Below are 16205 nucleotides of genomic sequence, written 5' to 3'. Positions count from 1 at the left end.
GTCTAGCTTGGAGTAGCTCATAGGGTGTCCCCTTGGGTGCAAAGGGCAGAGGGACAACTTTGAGGGTGCTCAAATTGAGATGGGACACTCAGTCCTGAAATGGTAAGGGTGGGTTGGCCTGAATCAGTGATGCTTAACATTGGACCTAAGGAATTCCCTGCCTTATTTGGCTGTTCTGGCATCTAAAACTCTGTGGGCTGAGATTTCTAATGGTCCCCACCCCACCCCAAACCATGCAAGACTTAATATTATGAATTTAGCAAGGCAGAGTCTCCATTTCTTTGGGTTAAATGCATTTCTTGTGGTCAGTTCTGAAATTCAGTGCCCAGGTTCACAGTGAATCTCTTCTAAGTTTTAAGAAGAAAATGAAGCTGGTGAGCTAGCTTGGAAGACTTGCCTCATATCAGACCTTGATTCCTTGTTGCTTGTGAATCCCAAACCCAATTCAATCAGTTTTTTGAACCAAGGGAAGAAACTCTTAGCAACAAAATGCCCAACACTCTAGTGGAAGAACTCAAGTATTAAGCTGATTAATTTGCAGTGCAAAGAAGGGGGCCATCTTTCCTAGAAATGAAAGTGTGGGTTACCCCCTCTCCTGGGGTTAATGTCCTTGGTAGGCCAAATAAAGTACCAGGAGGCTGTGGTTAGGCGTGGAATTAGACCACTAGCAGGAGAATGGTGTTTCAAGGCACTTCTCTGGAAATGGCTTCCCCAGTGTATTGGGCTCTGTCCTCAACAGACTGCAGAGATTGCAATTCCCCTTTTACACCAGCCTCTGTTTCCCTGTGCTTAACACTGCCATATACTGCCCGCCAACTTTTGTTTCAGATTCTCCATTTTCCTAAGCTTCCACCAGCTGAGTGTAGGTGGCTCCTAGCACTTTTTTGTTGATTCATTGCTTCTTTGCAGACAGAGAACCACCCAGCTGGCTACAACCAAATTACCTTCATTGGCCCAGGACACATTCTGTCTGATGTTATTCAAACTCCTGGAATTTTTAGAACTCCTTATTCTCTCCCACAACCTCTGTTCCTACTCTTGGATTTTTGATTTTTGGAAATTTCTATCAAATTAAATTCTTTGTATCCAGGAACTTACTCTGGCTGTGAGGGTAACAGTTTCACTAATCCACCATTTCTTTCTCTAAATAAAAGTGTCTTGTCTGTCTATGTGTTTCCTAAAGGTTTTGTAGTGTGTTATTTCATGTGATCACTTCAACTAATGAAGGCATTGATCACATAAAAACCACTGTTATTAATTTATAAGTGACAGTAACAATGACATGTATTAGTAACTCTGTAAGAATTACCATTTTTAATACTTAGCCTTTTGGAAATCAATCTTTGAACTTAAGTATTGAAAAGTAGTGTCTCAATTTGTGATAAAATCAGACTTTGGACCTAACATCTTTCAATATGTGTTTTAGTTATAAGCTCTCTTAAGATTTTACTAATTGGTATGATAAGTATTGTATCATAGGACACATTTGAAAATTGTTTTTACAATGAAATATGATAAATATATATTAATATTTTATTAACAACTATTAAGATTTGCTGGACTAGCATGTAGTCATATGGACTACAGCTAGTTTATAATATTGCTTATGGTACCTTCCATGAAGAGAGGTTGCCATGTAAATCAATACTTAAGAATATGTCTTAAGGACATGTCAGGCTCTTTCTGTGGCAGAGACTTGAATGCTCATCAAACATTCTGTTAGTTGTCTTATGTTTCCTAGTTGCTTAAATTTAGGCAAGGGTATTGGCCACTACTGGCCAATGCACTGTAAGTCAAGTGATGTGTATCTCCTTCAGGCTGAACATAAAAAAAGTAGGTAGGAGTCCTCCATGAGTTCTCTTCTGTATGGATTGTAACCACTTTGTGTTATGACTACAAACCATAAGATTGAAGTTTGAAGCAGCCCAAATTCCTGAGTCACTGCATGGAGGTCTGTGGCCTTGGGGAGTCACCTGAACCCTCGGTGGAATTTGTGTGAATAAAAATTAAACTTTTTTGTGATAAGCCACTGAGATTCTGGGGCTGTTTGTTACTACAGTATAGTATAACTTAGTTTGGCTTAAAGAATATATTTTATGATAATGTTTCTAAAAGATTTTGACCATGACCTATGACCTGCAATGAGAAATGTATTTTACATTATGAGCCAATTCACATACTTAGACATGCACACATACACATACCTCTGAAAAATACATTTCAGGAAACCATGTTTATTATTCTATTCTATTCTATTCTATTCTATTCTATTCTATTCTATTCTACAATGGTAGTCTTGTCACCACTAAATTTATTTCATTTTACAATCAGGGATGTAACCTGAGTTTTAGAAATGTTGCTGTATGTGTATGATTTACTTGCTAGTGATAAATCTTATACACACACATATTTATGAAAGCAGGCTTTTTAGATCTCTCCTTGGCAACTTTTTATTATCTGCTTCTAGAATGGATGGTCATGCTTTTATGTAATACATATCACATCCCACATAATTTCTGGAAGGTAATGTTTTATTGTTAAGTCTCCTGATTTACATGTTTTTTAAAATTTATTTATAAAAATTTTTCATAGGGAGTAACAATGTTAACTTGATTAATCATTATTATTTTCATTTTTTAAAATAAATGACATAAATATCTCTTGCATTAAGATCAGGGTATCATAAAAACCTCACTAGCTAGACATATTTAGTGTTAATACTAGTGCAAAAAATGGAATAGAGGCCAAATATTTTTATTTAGTACTATATATATTTCTATATACTGTATTCTCATATCAAAACTTGCCATTTCTATTAAGAAGGTGATAAGTTACTCTCTAATTTCATAAATTATACCACAACTGTGAAAATATGGACAACTATTTTATATTTTTGCTGCTATATAAGACATTTAATGTTTATACAGAGAGCTGCAAAATTACAGAGGTGATACAATGGGAACTGATGAACATTTTCACCTGAATTTCCACTGGCCTTTTTCTTCAGCCAGAATCATCTTGATATTCTCTGAATATTTTTTTAAAGATGAATATGGTACTGTTTCTTCAATAAATACACATACACACATTTTAGATATATGTGTGTATATACATTTATACAAGTGTATATATATATACACACATATACACACATGTATATAGTATACATGTGTGTATATGTATTTCTGTGTGCACTTATATGCACATGCACACATAATGTCCTTTGGTTTATTTTCAGACTGTAAATGTGAAATAAATTTTTGATAATTTCCATTTATTTTTTCTTTAAATTTAAACTGGTTTAAAAAGACCTTCACAACATGTAATAAATTTCTTTTAAAATAATAAATATTATTACATTTTAAAGCATTATACAGAGAAGATCATATGGTGTCGGAGAAGACAGAAATTCATGCCAACATGGGGCTGGGGAGAAAGAAAGAAAATGGATTTTTCAGACTTCTCTCTTAAAATCACAACCTTCATTGAATGGAAACTAATGTTCTGGTGTTGCTGGCTTTAGGGAAAGGAACTCGAGGGTTAGCTATGTGCTCCCAGGGGAAGAGAGCAATGTAGCCAAAAGTGGTTGATCAGTTCTTGGGACTGGGTGGGCAGGGGGAGTGGGGATGAGGAGACAGTCCTTGAGTAGGAAAACAAAGTGTTCGCAAGTCAGCATGTATCAATTTCTTTGATAATGAAATGTCATGCTGTCTTTTGGGGTTGACAGAGGAAAGGAATGTATCAGCTTCAGATTACCTGTTAAACACGCTCTGGATTGCTTAGTTGCCAACCTGGTAATTGTGCTTTCCCCCAGCAAGGGCTTCTCTTGCTTCCTTCAGGCCTCCCTTTACCTAGGGATGAGTTGGCATCCCCATTTTGGCAGAAAAGCCTCCACACAAATGAAGGTCTATGTGCAGACGGCTGTTCACATCTTCAGACACTCCCCTTTCACCCTCCACACACCAGTGCCTGAACAGAGGCCATTTCTCTAACACATCCCAGAAATCACAACAGGAAGGAGTAAGATATTGCCCTCCAACCATATGTTTTGGAAATCAAAGCTCAAGTTCACGTGTGAAAAACTGTCAAAAATATTCACTAGGCTTCTTGCTTATGTCAGATTAAGAAGTCCCAAAATGACTTAGGAAAAGAAATGTTCCTGGGTCAAAAACTATGATGACGTGTTGCCAGACCTGCCTTGCCTGTTTTTCTTTTGGATAGCTATGTGACAAACCCCAGAAAATTGGGGCTGAGATGAACTCTATACAGACTAAGAGTAATTTGGGCTCCTCTAGAATGTTTTACTGTAATTTGGAGCAGTAGCTGGTGAAAGGACAGCCAAGCTACATAGGTTTGTATTTGTCATGCTGGCTGAGTAGGACAAGTTATGATGTTGGCATTGGTGGTAATATTTCCAGTGCTCATGCTTTTTGACTCCTCTCCCTCAAGTAATTATGGCTCTCATGGATGTCATCTTTCAAGTCATGCCCCCTTCATCTACACCACTGAAGAAATCTTGCTAAGTTCAAAACATCTTTCCCCAAAGCATTTACAGCATCTCCTGTGCTTTAAGAGATTCAGAGCTCACACTTGATTTTCTTTTTATGTAACAGGTCAGTTGAGATCATGAAAAAACATTCTTGGAGTTACCATGTGTAGCTTTTTAAATGTATTCTCTTTTCTTCTCAGGTATGAAAAATAGAGAGGAAAGTTGTCCAAGTTTTGTTTGCAGATATCACCTATTTAAATGACACAAGTAAAGAACCTAGAGTCACAACTAGAACATAGGTGTTGGTGGGAACACTGTATTTGAGGCATAGAATAAAAAAAAGATTCCTTCCATTGTAATGAAAATAATCATTGACAGTGAGTGAAGCTTCAGATCAAGAAGTTGGAATTGCTTGCATGGGGGTGACAGTTGCTAGGTGCCTGACAGAGTATGGAGTGAGGGCAGAGGCAGAGATGGGGGAGGAAGGGAGGCACTGGAGCCAGGGTACAACACTAGTTCTTGTGCAGGATGCTTTTCAGGCTTCGCTCCACAGCTTCATCCAGCTCTTCTTCCAGCTCCTCCTTCTTGGACATGGCCAGCTTGGACTGGTAATCCCTCACAACCTGGTCAATGTAAGGGGCGCTCTGCGTACCATGCAGCATCAGTGTCCACTCCTTTAACACCCCCTTCTGAGGTGTGCTCCCAACAAACCCCAGCTCCAAGGTCCAGGTTCCTCGGGCATCTTCACCCCAAGTGTGGGTGGTCATGAAAGGCCACTTGTCAAAGCCCACCTTGGAGTCATCATCCCTTGGACGCCGACTCAGCAAAATGGACTTTGTACCCATAGGGGAAGTCATGTTGATGTTCAGGTCTCCTCTCCTGGTTGCATTGACCGTGATGACAGCTTGGACATGCTCAAGGTAGCGGACGAAATTTTCCTTTCCTTCACAGGCATCAGTGGTGAGGGTCAGCACCAACTTGCCAGTGGATGGTATTTTCCTGAGGGCAAAGTGATGAGAAGATATGGTAAGGAATGGGCACATTACACGAGGGATTTGAAAGGCAGCTTCAGGTAGCAGAAAGAACAAGGGTTTTGAGATTAATCAGACAGACCTATGTTAATTCCACCCAAGCTGTATGAGTGTGAACAAGTTACTTATTCCCTCTGAACCACTGGAATATAGCAGGTGCTATTGATGTCCCTCCCATTTATCCTAAGTCACCTCTGAGTTCCCCCACAGCTCTGGCTTCCATGTATCATAACTGCTTCCCACCTCAGGTATCGGCACCTCCTGGCTTCTCTCCTGGAGCTTTTCCCAGCTTCATGGAATTTGCTTAGCCTGTGTGCACGGCAACACAAAGTGTCAGGGATTTGGTCCTCAGGGACAGTCCTCTACCAGAGACTGGCAGAAAGTCATGGATAAGTATATCATAGCTTCTCTGTTCTTCAGTGGGATAACTCAGTATCTCCAGTAGGATTGAGCCTAGTTGCCCACAGTGGCAACTTGCTCACCAGTGTACTCTTTATTGTTTTTTATTCCTCTTCCTTGTCTCACATCTCAACTTCTCCACTTGTGTTTCTTGGTATCACTGTTCAAAACATTGGCAGCACCCAGCAGGATACAAAATTATTATCCAGAAGTCAGTTGCATTTTTATATGCCAATAATGAACTATCAAAAAGCAAAATAAAGAGGATAATCCCATTTATAATTGCTTCAAAAATAATAAAATGCCTAGGAATAAATTTAACCTAAGATGTAAAAGACCTGTACTATGAAAGTTATAACACATTGAAGAAGGTACAAATAAGTGGACACACATACTGTGTTTATGGATCAGAAGAATTAACAACATTAAAATGTCCATACTACCAAAACAAGCTACAGATGCAATGTAATTTCCATCAAGATATCAATGATATGTATCACAGAACTATAGGAAATATTTTAAAAATTTATGTTCAACCACAAAAACCCCTGAATAGCAACAGCAATCTTGAGAAAGATGAACAAAGTTGGAGGAATCACAATACCTGATATCAAATGGTACTACAAGGCCACAGTAATCAAAACAGCATGGTACCAGCATAAAAACAGATGCTTAGATCAATGGAACAGAATAGAGAGGCCAGAAATAAACCCATGCCTTTATAGTCAATTAATATTTGACAGAGGAAGCAAGTACATAATATGGGCTAAAGTCAGTTTATTCAGTGAGTGGTGTTGGGAAAATTGGACAGATAATACAGAAAAATGAAACTAGACCACTTTCTTATGTCACACACAAGAATAAACTTAAAATATAGTAAAGACTTAAATATTAAATCAGAAACCATAAAAATCCTAGAAGAAAATATAATCAGTAAAATCTTGGACATTGCTTGGAGCAATAATTTATCTGATATATCTCCTCAGGCAAGGGAAACAAAAGAAAAAATAAACAAATGTAACTACATCAAACTAAAAAGTTTTTGCACAGAAGAGGAAACCATCAACAAAATAAAAAGGCAACCCACTGAATGGGAGAACTTATTGGTCAATCTGATAAGGGATTTATAACCAAAATTTATAAAGAATTTATAACACTCGACATTAAAAAAACAAACAACACTATTTAAAAAATTGACAAAGGACCTGAATAGAAACTTCTCCAAAGAGGATATACAGATGGCCAACAGACATATGAAAAGATGCTCAATATTGCCAATCATCAGAGAAATACAAATTAAAACCATAATTAGATATCACCTCATACCAGTCAGAATGGCCATCATTAATAAATCACCAAACACTTCTAGCCAAGATGGAGGCATAGGTAGATATGCTTTGCTCCTTCCCACAACCAAAAGAAGTATGACAACAAATTTAAAAACAAGCTATAGATGCAATGCAATTCTCATCAAGATATCAATGATATATATCACAGAATTAGAAGAAATATTTTAAAAATTTATATGGAACCACAGAACTCCCAGAAAATTGGACTGCATAGAAGTCTGACAACCAAGGAGTTAAAGAAGAAACATTCATCCAGACTGGTAGGAGGGGTCGAGATGGGCACCAGGGGCAGTGAGGATGTGTGGCAAGGTGACAGACCATTTGAGTGAAGTGATGGTTGGTGGACCGGGCAGTCCCACATTCATGTGTGGATAAGCTTGAAGGGACAACTGGGGAGTGAGACAGACCACACAACCCAGGGTTCCAGTATGGGAAACTAAAGCCTCAAAACCTCTCACAGTAAAAACCTGTAGGCGTTGTGGTGACAGGAGAAACTCCCAGTGTCATAGGAGAATCTGTTGGACAGACCCACAGGGTCCTAAAACATACACAAACCCACCAACTTAGGAATCAGCACCAGAAGGGCCCAATTTTATTCTGGGTAGCAGGGGAAGTGATTGAAAGCCGGGCAAAAGCCAAGCAAGTGGCATTGTTTTCTCTCTGACTTCTCCCGTACACAGAGCACCAAAATGCAGTGATGGTGGTTTGCCAGCCCTGGCGAATACCTAAGGCCCCACCCCCTTACAACTTAACAGGTGCCCCAAGACAAAGAAATATGGCCCAAATGAAAGAGAGCAAAACTTCAGAAAGAGAGGTAAGCGATGAGGAGATATCCAACCTATCTGATGGAGAATTTAAAACCCTGGTAATCAAAATGCTCACAGAACTGATTGAGCTTGGTCAAATAATGAAAGAACAAATGAGATACCCGAAATGAAATAAAGCAAAATATTCAGGGAACTAACCATGACAGGAAGGAAATCAAGACTCAGATAAACAATTTGGAACAAAAGGAAGAAATAAACATTCAACTGGAACAGAACAAAGAAACAAGAATTTAAAAAAAAATGAAGAGAGTCTGAGGAACCTCTGGGACAGCTTGAAACATTCCAATATCTGAATTATAGGGGTGCCAGAAGGAGAAGAACAACAGCAAAAAATTGAAAACTTATTTGAACAAATAATGAAGAAAAACTTCCCCAATCTGGTGATGGAAATAGATTTCTAGGAAGTCCAGGAAGCTCAGAGAGTCCCAAAGAAGGGGGACCTAAGGAGGAACACACCAAGGCACATCATAATTAAATTGCCCAGGATTAAAGATAAGGAGAGAATCTTAAAAGCAGTAAGAGAGAAGGAGACAGTTACCTACAAAGGAGTGCCCATGAGACTCTCAGCTCATCTCTCAAAAGAAACGTTGCAGGCAAGAAGGGGCTGGAAAGGAGTATCTGAAGTCATGAAAGGCAAGGATCTACATCCAAGATTACTCTATCCAGCAAAGCTATCATTTAGAATGGAAGGGCAGATAAAGTGCTTCTCAGATAAGGTCAAGTTTAAGGAGTTCATCATCACCAAGCCCTTATTATATGAAATGTTAAAGGGACTTGTCTAAGAAAAAGAAGATCAAAACTATGAACAGCAAAATGATAATGTACAACTATCAACAACTGAACCTAAAAAACAAAAACAAGCTAAGCAAACATCTAGAACAGGAACAGATTCACAGAAATGGTCATCACGTGGAAGGTTATCAGTGGGGAGTGAGAGGAGGGAGAATGGGGGAAAAGGTACAGGGAATAAGAAGAATAATTAATAGGTACAATATAGACAGGAAGGAGGTTAAGAATAGTATAGGAAATGGAGAAGCCAAAGAACTTATATGTGTGACCCATGGACATAAACTATGGAGAGGGACACTGGGGGGAAGGGGGTGAAAGGAAGAGGAGGATAAAAGGGAGAAAAAAATGGTACAACTATAATAGCATAATCAATAAAATATACTTAAAATATAAATCAACAAACAACAAGGGCTAGTGAGGATGCGGCAAAAGGGGAACACTTATGAACTGTTGATGGAAATGCAGATTGGTGCTGCCACTGTGGAGATGCCTAAAAAAATTAAAATGGATGTGCCTTATGATCCAGCAATTCCACTTCTAGAATTTATCTGAGGAAACCCAAAATACTAATTTGAAAGGACATAAACATCCCTGTGTTCATCGCAGCATTACTTATAATCATCAAGATATGGAAGCACCCAAATCTCCATCAAGAGATGAGTGGATAAAATAACTATGGGACATTTACACAATGCAATACTACACAGGTATAAAAGGGAAGAAAATTCTGCACTTTGAGGCAGCATGGATGGATGTGGAGAACATTATGCTAAGTGAAATAAGCCAGTCAAAGAAAGACAAATTTTGTATCATATGATTTCACTCATATGTGGAATCTAATAAACAAACTGAACTAACAGGGGAAATAGAGACAGATTCATAGAGAGCAGGCTGACAGCTCTGTGTGTGGACGTGGAGGATTAGGGGTTGGGGGAATCAGGCCCAAAAGAAAAAGGACTCATGTACATAGACAACAGTGTGGTGATTGTGGAGGGAGGGGCTGCAAGGTTAATAAATGGTAATGGAAAACATACAACTAAAATAAAAAATAAAAAATTGTTAGCATCCAAGTCCCATGTCAGGGTCTACTTTTGGGACAACCAGACTGAGACAGAAGCTCATAGTGCCTTTCTTTTAAAGTGATAAGTACCTTGATAAATGAAGGTTCTTGCTAATGTAATTGTTATTGTCATGGAAAAAACCTGAAATTGGGTTAAATAATCCTAGAGAAGAACAGTCATTTGAAAAATCATGGAAATTTGGGAGTCTCATATTGGAACCCAATGAAGGGTCGGTCTAAGCATTTCATCTGTCTTTATGTACAACCAATCTCCTTTAAGGTTAGATGCTCAAAAGCTCTTGCACCAGAAACATAATAAAGGAAATTACTTCTGAAGATTGCATGGTGTAATGGAAACACTCCAGACTTTGGGAACAAAACTATTTGGGAGAGATTTTCTGCTCCTAACTTGTCAGGAGACCTAGGACAAGTTATTCAAATACTTGAAGTCTCAATGTCGCTGCAGGTGGGTTTTGTGAGGTTAAATAAGACCATTCCTGAGAACACTGAGCACGGTACCTGGCACATGATGTTAGTTCCCCTTTCCTGGCCCTTTGCCTCTATTAGCATTCTTCTTTGACATGCCTTTTATGTTGGAGCATAAAATGGTGAATATTTTAAAATTTATATCTTGTAGACCACATACAAAAATAGATGCTGGTCACACACCTGGCTCAGAGCCAAGCCTTGGTTCTGCATTGCCCTTGGAGCCAAGACCACAAGCCTGAAGCTCACCCTGCTGCTCCTTGGTAAAGACAACTGTCTCCTGAGAAACTTGAAAAAATATACTTAAACAGCTTCATGGAGTGCTGTTGTGTGTACTCTGCATGGATGCTGATGCTGAGTAATGCACGAAGCATTCATTGGCCAAGGAGATCCAGTGACAATGGTGCAGGAGGCAATCCTAGCACCAGCTCTGGGGAAATCAGTGTGGTGAAAAGCAGGCATTAGGTCAGCTTTGGAGGTCAGTGTATGGGTAACCAATACCTGGATCTCTCAAAGAAGATGCTGTGTACTCAGAACCTGTTATGTCAGACATATAACAGGTAAGCTGATAAATCAGGCAGAAAGCTATGAATGATGGACTAAAGGTCTGATTATGGGCAAGGCATCTGAGTTGTCTGAGCTAATTTTCCTTACCTGTAAAATGGGGATATTACTTCCTACCTTGAAGAGCTGCTGTGGAGATAAAATACATACACACTCATATGTATTGTTTAATTACAAATGTCTAGACCAGCACTGGCTACTGGAATTTTCTGTAATGATGGAAATGTTCTGTATCTGTCCTGTTCAATGCAGTAGCCACATGTGGCTATTGAGCACTTGAAATGTGACTAGTGTGAGGAAGGAACTGCATTTTTAATTAATTTAATTTAATTTTAGCCATTAATTTTGTTAAATAGCTGCAAGTGGCTAGTTGCTTCTGTATTGAATTGCACACATCTAAATTGTTTGCCTATGTGTACTTTAAACTTGATAACAGCACCACCACACAGGTGTCTGGAGCTTCTGTTTTTGCTGTGGCTCACAGGGGTCTAGGAAAAGCAGCTGGGTAAATGGTGGATCCCGTTATGCTGGTTTTCTGGCCACCTTTCTGGAGGCTTCTGGAATGTCCAGAATCTTAGGTGTAAGTCAGGAGTGTCAAACTCACTTTCACCAGGGGCCACATCAGCCTTGTGGTTGTATTCAAAGGGCCGAATGTAATTTTAGAACTGTCTAACTGTAACTACTCCTTAACTAGGGGCAAGGAGCTTGGCACTGCCGCTGGGTAGAAACAAGGTGCCAAGTGGGATAAAACAGGGTGGAGGGCTGGATTTGGCCCGCAGACCTTGTGTTTGCCACCTGTGGTGTAAGTGAAATGCCACATTCTGTCACTGAGTTTCTACACAGACAAGCAGGTAGGTCCAGAGTGGAGGCTTTCCTTCTAGAGTGGCGTCACGGGTGCTCTGGAACTCTCTAAGAAGCATGGTGGTGGTAACAGAGGGAGATAGAGGAGCCTACAGCAGAAAGAGAGACCCTGGCTCTGAGTCCTGGGTTGGGTTTAAGCCCTTTTCCTATTCTGCAGGCCAGGCCACCAAGAAAAAATCAAGAAGGAAATTCACGAGTTAACAAATAGAGACTGTTACCCTGAGTAATAGCCATTCTAGGTGCTATAAAGCATCACTAATCATTGTCAGATGCAATAATCACTATTATCACAAGGATTCTCAACACAAGGTGGATCCTAAAAAATCTCATTTTTTGGTCCCCTTTTGCATCTGGAGCACTTATGGACTGAAGTTCACAGAGAGACAGTCCATTTACAAGTCAGTTTGTGAAAATTCTGGCAGAAAAGTGACATTAGTTCCCTAGAAAAACTAAAAGTAGTTCTTCCTTGGCTAAGAATTTGAAAAAAGATGGCTGCTTCAGCTGGAAATCACATCCATAGCCCACCATTCATGGAGTTTCTGTAAATACATGACAAGTTAGTTCCCTTGCACAAGAGAGAAGTTATTCCAGGCTGAGGTGATTTCATATGATCAAAGAAGAAAAATAGGAATTGAACCAAGCCTGAGACAACCATGAGGCACACCATGGCTAACGGGGTTCCACCAGACCACAGGGCCTCAGCCAGATTTTCTCCATAGCTGATTTGAGCTTTGGCTGCCAATTTGGCTCTCAGCTGTCCTCTTCCCTGCAGAATTGCCCTCAGGCAATGGCAGTGGAAGTGACTGGCAGGTCACATGCTGTGCCAGGCTTGGCTGATGCCTGGCAAATATGGGGTTATATAAGCCCAGTGCCCTGGCCTCAAAGTAGGGACAACTGTGTGTTGCCACTGATGCTCTGTTCACTGCCTGCGGCTGGTTCAGTGCAGACACACGCAGCTAGTGTTATTTTCCCCTCTTATTTAGTTGAGCACCCTTCACTGACTCTCCTGATAAAGTCTCTTTAGAAAATTGCTTTCCAAATTGACTGTTTCTCTGGGAAGACTAATGCTGAGGAAACCCATAAACCTGACAATCACCACTCACCCCACTCAGAGGCTTTTTTTTGTGCACATCACAGCAAGTGGCAGTTGCCTAAGCTCTCAGGAGTGCAATTCATGGTGATAAGGGCCTCCTCTGCCAGTGACACAGCCAGCCTGGGCATTGCCCTCTGGACTTCTCTGTCCAGCCTCTGAGTTCTCTACCAAAAATATCTGCTCTAGACCTAGCTCAATTTCATCTGAGAACAAATTTGGGTGCAGAGTGGTTGACCAAGCAGAGGGCACTGAGGAATGCAGAGTCCTTCCAACAAGGCTGTGCCTCCAACTTCCCTGGCAGGTCCACTGGTCCTATTGCCATCATTTATATATCTTCTTTGTACCCAGGTGATGGTGGCTGCATAGCCATTTATTCATTCATGTAAAAAATATTTCTTGTGTGTCTACTAGGTGCCAGGTGCTATTCTAGACTCTGAGGATGCACCACTAAACCACACGGACCACATCCCCATCTTGTGGAGGGCCCAAATGTGTTAGTGCTGAAATCCTCTCCAATTTCCTTTCAATAAAAATACCACTGATGATACGGGATAAACTTCCTAGTTAGTTGTAAGCTATTGGGATGTTCACATCTCTGGGGCTCAGAATTTCTTAACTATAAAATGATGGACATAGACAAAATATTTCCAGCATTGGCTCTGGCTCCAAACTCAACATTTATGTGGATTACGACAGAATGTTAAGCATATGCAGAGACTGGGAGATAAACTGTCATGCATCTCAGCATAGGCCCTTCATCTTTCTCCTTCCTTCTCCCACTCCACTCACAAATGTACAAGGCTCAGAGATCAGTAGAGATCCACCCTTCTTGTCTGTGCAGCCTCAGAAAATAAGGTCTGATATCCACATGTACCTCGATTAAGAGGCCTCAGTGTATCCAAGCTGACCGTTCCCCTAAACACTGCAACTAAGCCACTTTCCTGTTCCTTGTGAATGTAGCGGATGTGCTACTAACTGGAGAGGGCTCCAGTGGCACTGCCTACTAGAGATGTTTGGGCTCCTGCCTGCTGGCGGAGCCTCCAAGAAAGCGCTAACACTGAAAGCCTTTCCTTCTCGGCAAGTTTTGCTTTGTAAATCTATCCCTCTTTGCAATAGGGGAAAAGTTCCAGGTCCCAAGCCTTTGCAGACTAGTTAAACAGTGGAGTTGTTCATTCTGTGAACTAGAACCATTCACTTTATCCTGCGGAGCCATTGTTTTCTCACCTGTAAAATGAGACTAGTGATGCCAACCTTCTGCCTTCCATGATTAAATGACAAGGTGGGAGAAGAGTGCTAGCTTGGTGACTGTCTGAGAATAGGTCTTAATAGGTGGCAGCTCTGGGCTTGCATTCTGTCAGGGCCACCCTCAGATAGACAGTCTGGCCTCTGGAGAATCCTGCTGTCTGTGTGTGGGGAGTGAGCAGTGGGCCTGAGTAAGAGGAACACGGGCTGTGAAATGGACTGGCTCAGCTTCCTAGCAGGCTGGACATCCTGCACATCCCCTCACAAAGCCAATATTATTAAATTTACACATCTTGTTCTTCTTGTGCTATCTAGCATCTCTCTATTACCATGTAATCAACTGATGTGCCTTAGAGCCAACCTGTCGGAGATGAACTCTAGCCTTGTGTGGCTAAATTTAAATGAACTACCAATAAAAGTAAATCAAATGGAAACTTTAGTTCCTCATCACACTAATTACATTTCTAGCACTTCATAGCCACAAGCTATTGTATTGGACACTGAGGTGTAGAACATTTCCACCACTGCAGCAAGTCTTCTGGTCCTTCCAAATCACTCAAAAAATTATTCTGAACTCTATCAAAGGAAGCATAGTTGTGAATGCCTGCTTAATGTTTACATTGGGTAAAGTTAGTTATGGTGAATAAGATTTACCCTTCAATTCCCCATTTCAATGTCTCTGATGTCCAGGTCTTGTCTCTGTTTGGTCCTCTGTCTGTAGACCTGGCAGTGACACGGTCTCTGGAACAGTAGTTATGGGGTTTAGGGAAGGGCGACTACCCACTAGGTAGGTGTTTCAGAGTCCTGGTGGGGAGGGCAATAAAAAAACCTCCCAGGTCCTTCTGATTCCCCTGAGCCTCACCTCTTCCACTGGAGAATCACTGAGATCCATTGAGACCCCTCACAGGGTAGAGTTCTAGAGTCAGGGGGTCTGGGTTCAAATTCCACTTTGACTGCTCAGTGGCTGTGGCTGGGTGACCTTTGGTGTGTGTGCCCTTAGCCTTTTTGAGCCTCTTCTCATCTCTGATGACACTCCTGAGCCAATGCAGGGATGCTTTAATACAGGGCCTGAATGCACAGCAGGAGCTCACTAAAGTCAATGTCTTACACGGAAAAAAGCCTGTGGTTTGCATTCAAATGGGCTTTGTTTCAAGTCCTGGTCTGCCCATTCACGACCTTGAACAAATCTCTTATGCTTTATGCATCAACTCAGCTTCCTCACCAGTAAGAAGTAATAATAATAGCACATATCTCCTGGACTTATGAGGATTAAATACAAATGGTATATGTAAAAGGCCTCATGCCAGGCATGTACTGGTGTGTCTTCCTGAGATACAACATGGGATGAGCTTATTGTTAATATTGCTGCAAAATATTCACACCCTGACTGTGTGAGGTGAACAATAGGGTGTCTATGAAACTTATATGATTGTAAAGGGCATGCACATAGTAGGTACCCATAAAAGTTCCTTCCTTTACTTACACTTGCAGCCTCTGTGAAATAGACTCGAGTCAACCAAACTGTTGGGTCCAAGTACAAGCCTGTCGTCAAGTGGAGTGGTACAAAGACAGACAGAAATGATCTATGTATACAGCAGCTTTGGAGAAACTGATAGAAATACAGCAGAGTTCTGCGGAACTCTGATGTATTTTATATATATCACATGGGACTTGTGATGCTCTGTTTTAAAAAATTCAGGACTTGTGCTGAAGCTTTGTTTTCCAATGTAGTACTACTGAGATTATGGACTAGTCCCTGGAAAATTAAACTCAGTTCTGCAACAATCCACTGGGTGCCGCTTTGTAGGAACTCAGCGAATAAACATGGAAGACGTTGACCCATGGGCAAATGCTGTCAGTTAAAAGGATACACAATTCTGAATTCATGTAAGAATTAGGCAAATATGCATTCAAAATTCTGTAAGATTATTATCTTACCTTTTTTGTACAGTTGTGATCTAAGAGTGTCAAAAGTCATGAGTAAGAGGGAAAACCAAAGTCACATTTACTGAGTG

General features: G+C 40.6%; 1 protein-coding gene across 1 annotated transcript in view; it reads right to left on the bottom strand.

The window, feature by feature from the left end:
• Positions 1–3386: 3386 nt before the first annotated feature.
• The window catches only part of PCSK2 (proprotein convertase subtilisin/kexin type 2), a 371029-nt gene continuing 358210 nt past the window's right edge, over positions 3387–16205 (bottom strand). Inside the window, exon 12 of the mRNA XM_053670931.1 lies at positions 3387–5488. Within this exon, the coding sequence (XP_053526906.1) occupies positions 5002–5488 (487 nt within the window). The 3' untranslated portion in view covers positions 3387–5001. The remainder of the gene's footprint in view (positions 5489–16205) is intronic.

The sequence above is a fragment of the Artibeus jamaicensis genome, unplaced genomic scaffold (assembly GCF_021234435.1).
Source record: "Artibeus jamaicensis isolate MK-2021 breed Jamaican fruit bat unplaced genomic scaffold, CSHL_Jam_final contig_65, whole genome shotgun sequence".
Lineage (NCBI taxonomy): Eukaryota > Metazoa > Chordata > Mammalia > Chiroptera > Phyllostomidae > Artibeus > Artibeus jamaicensis.
Note: the sequence above shows the minus strand (reverse complement) of the source record. Positions and strands in the feature narration are given on the sequence as shown.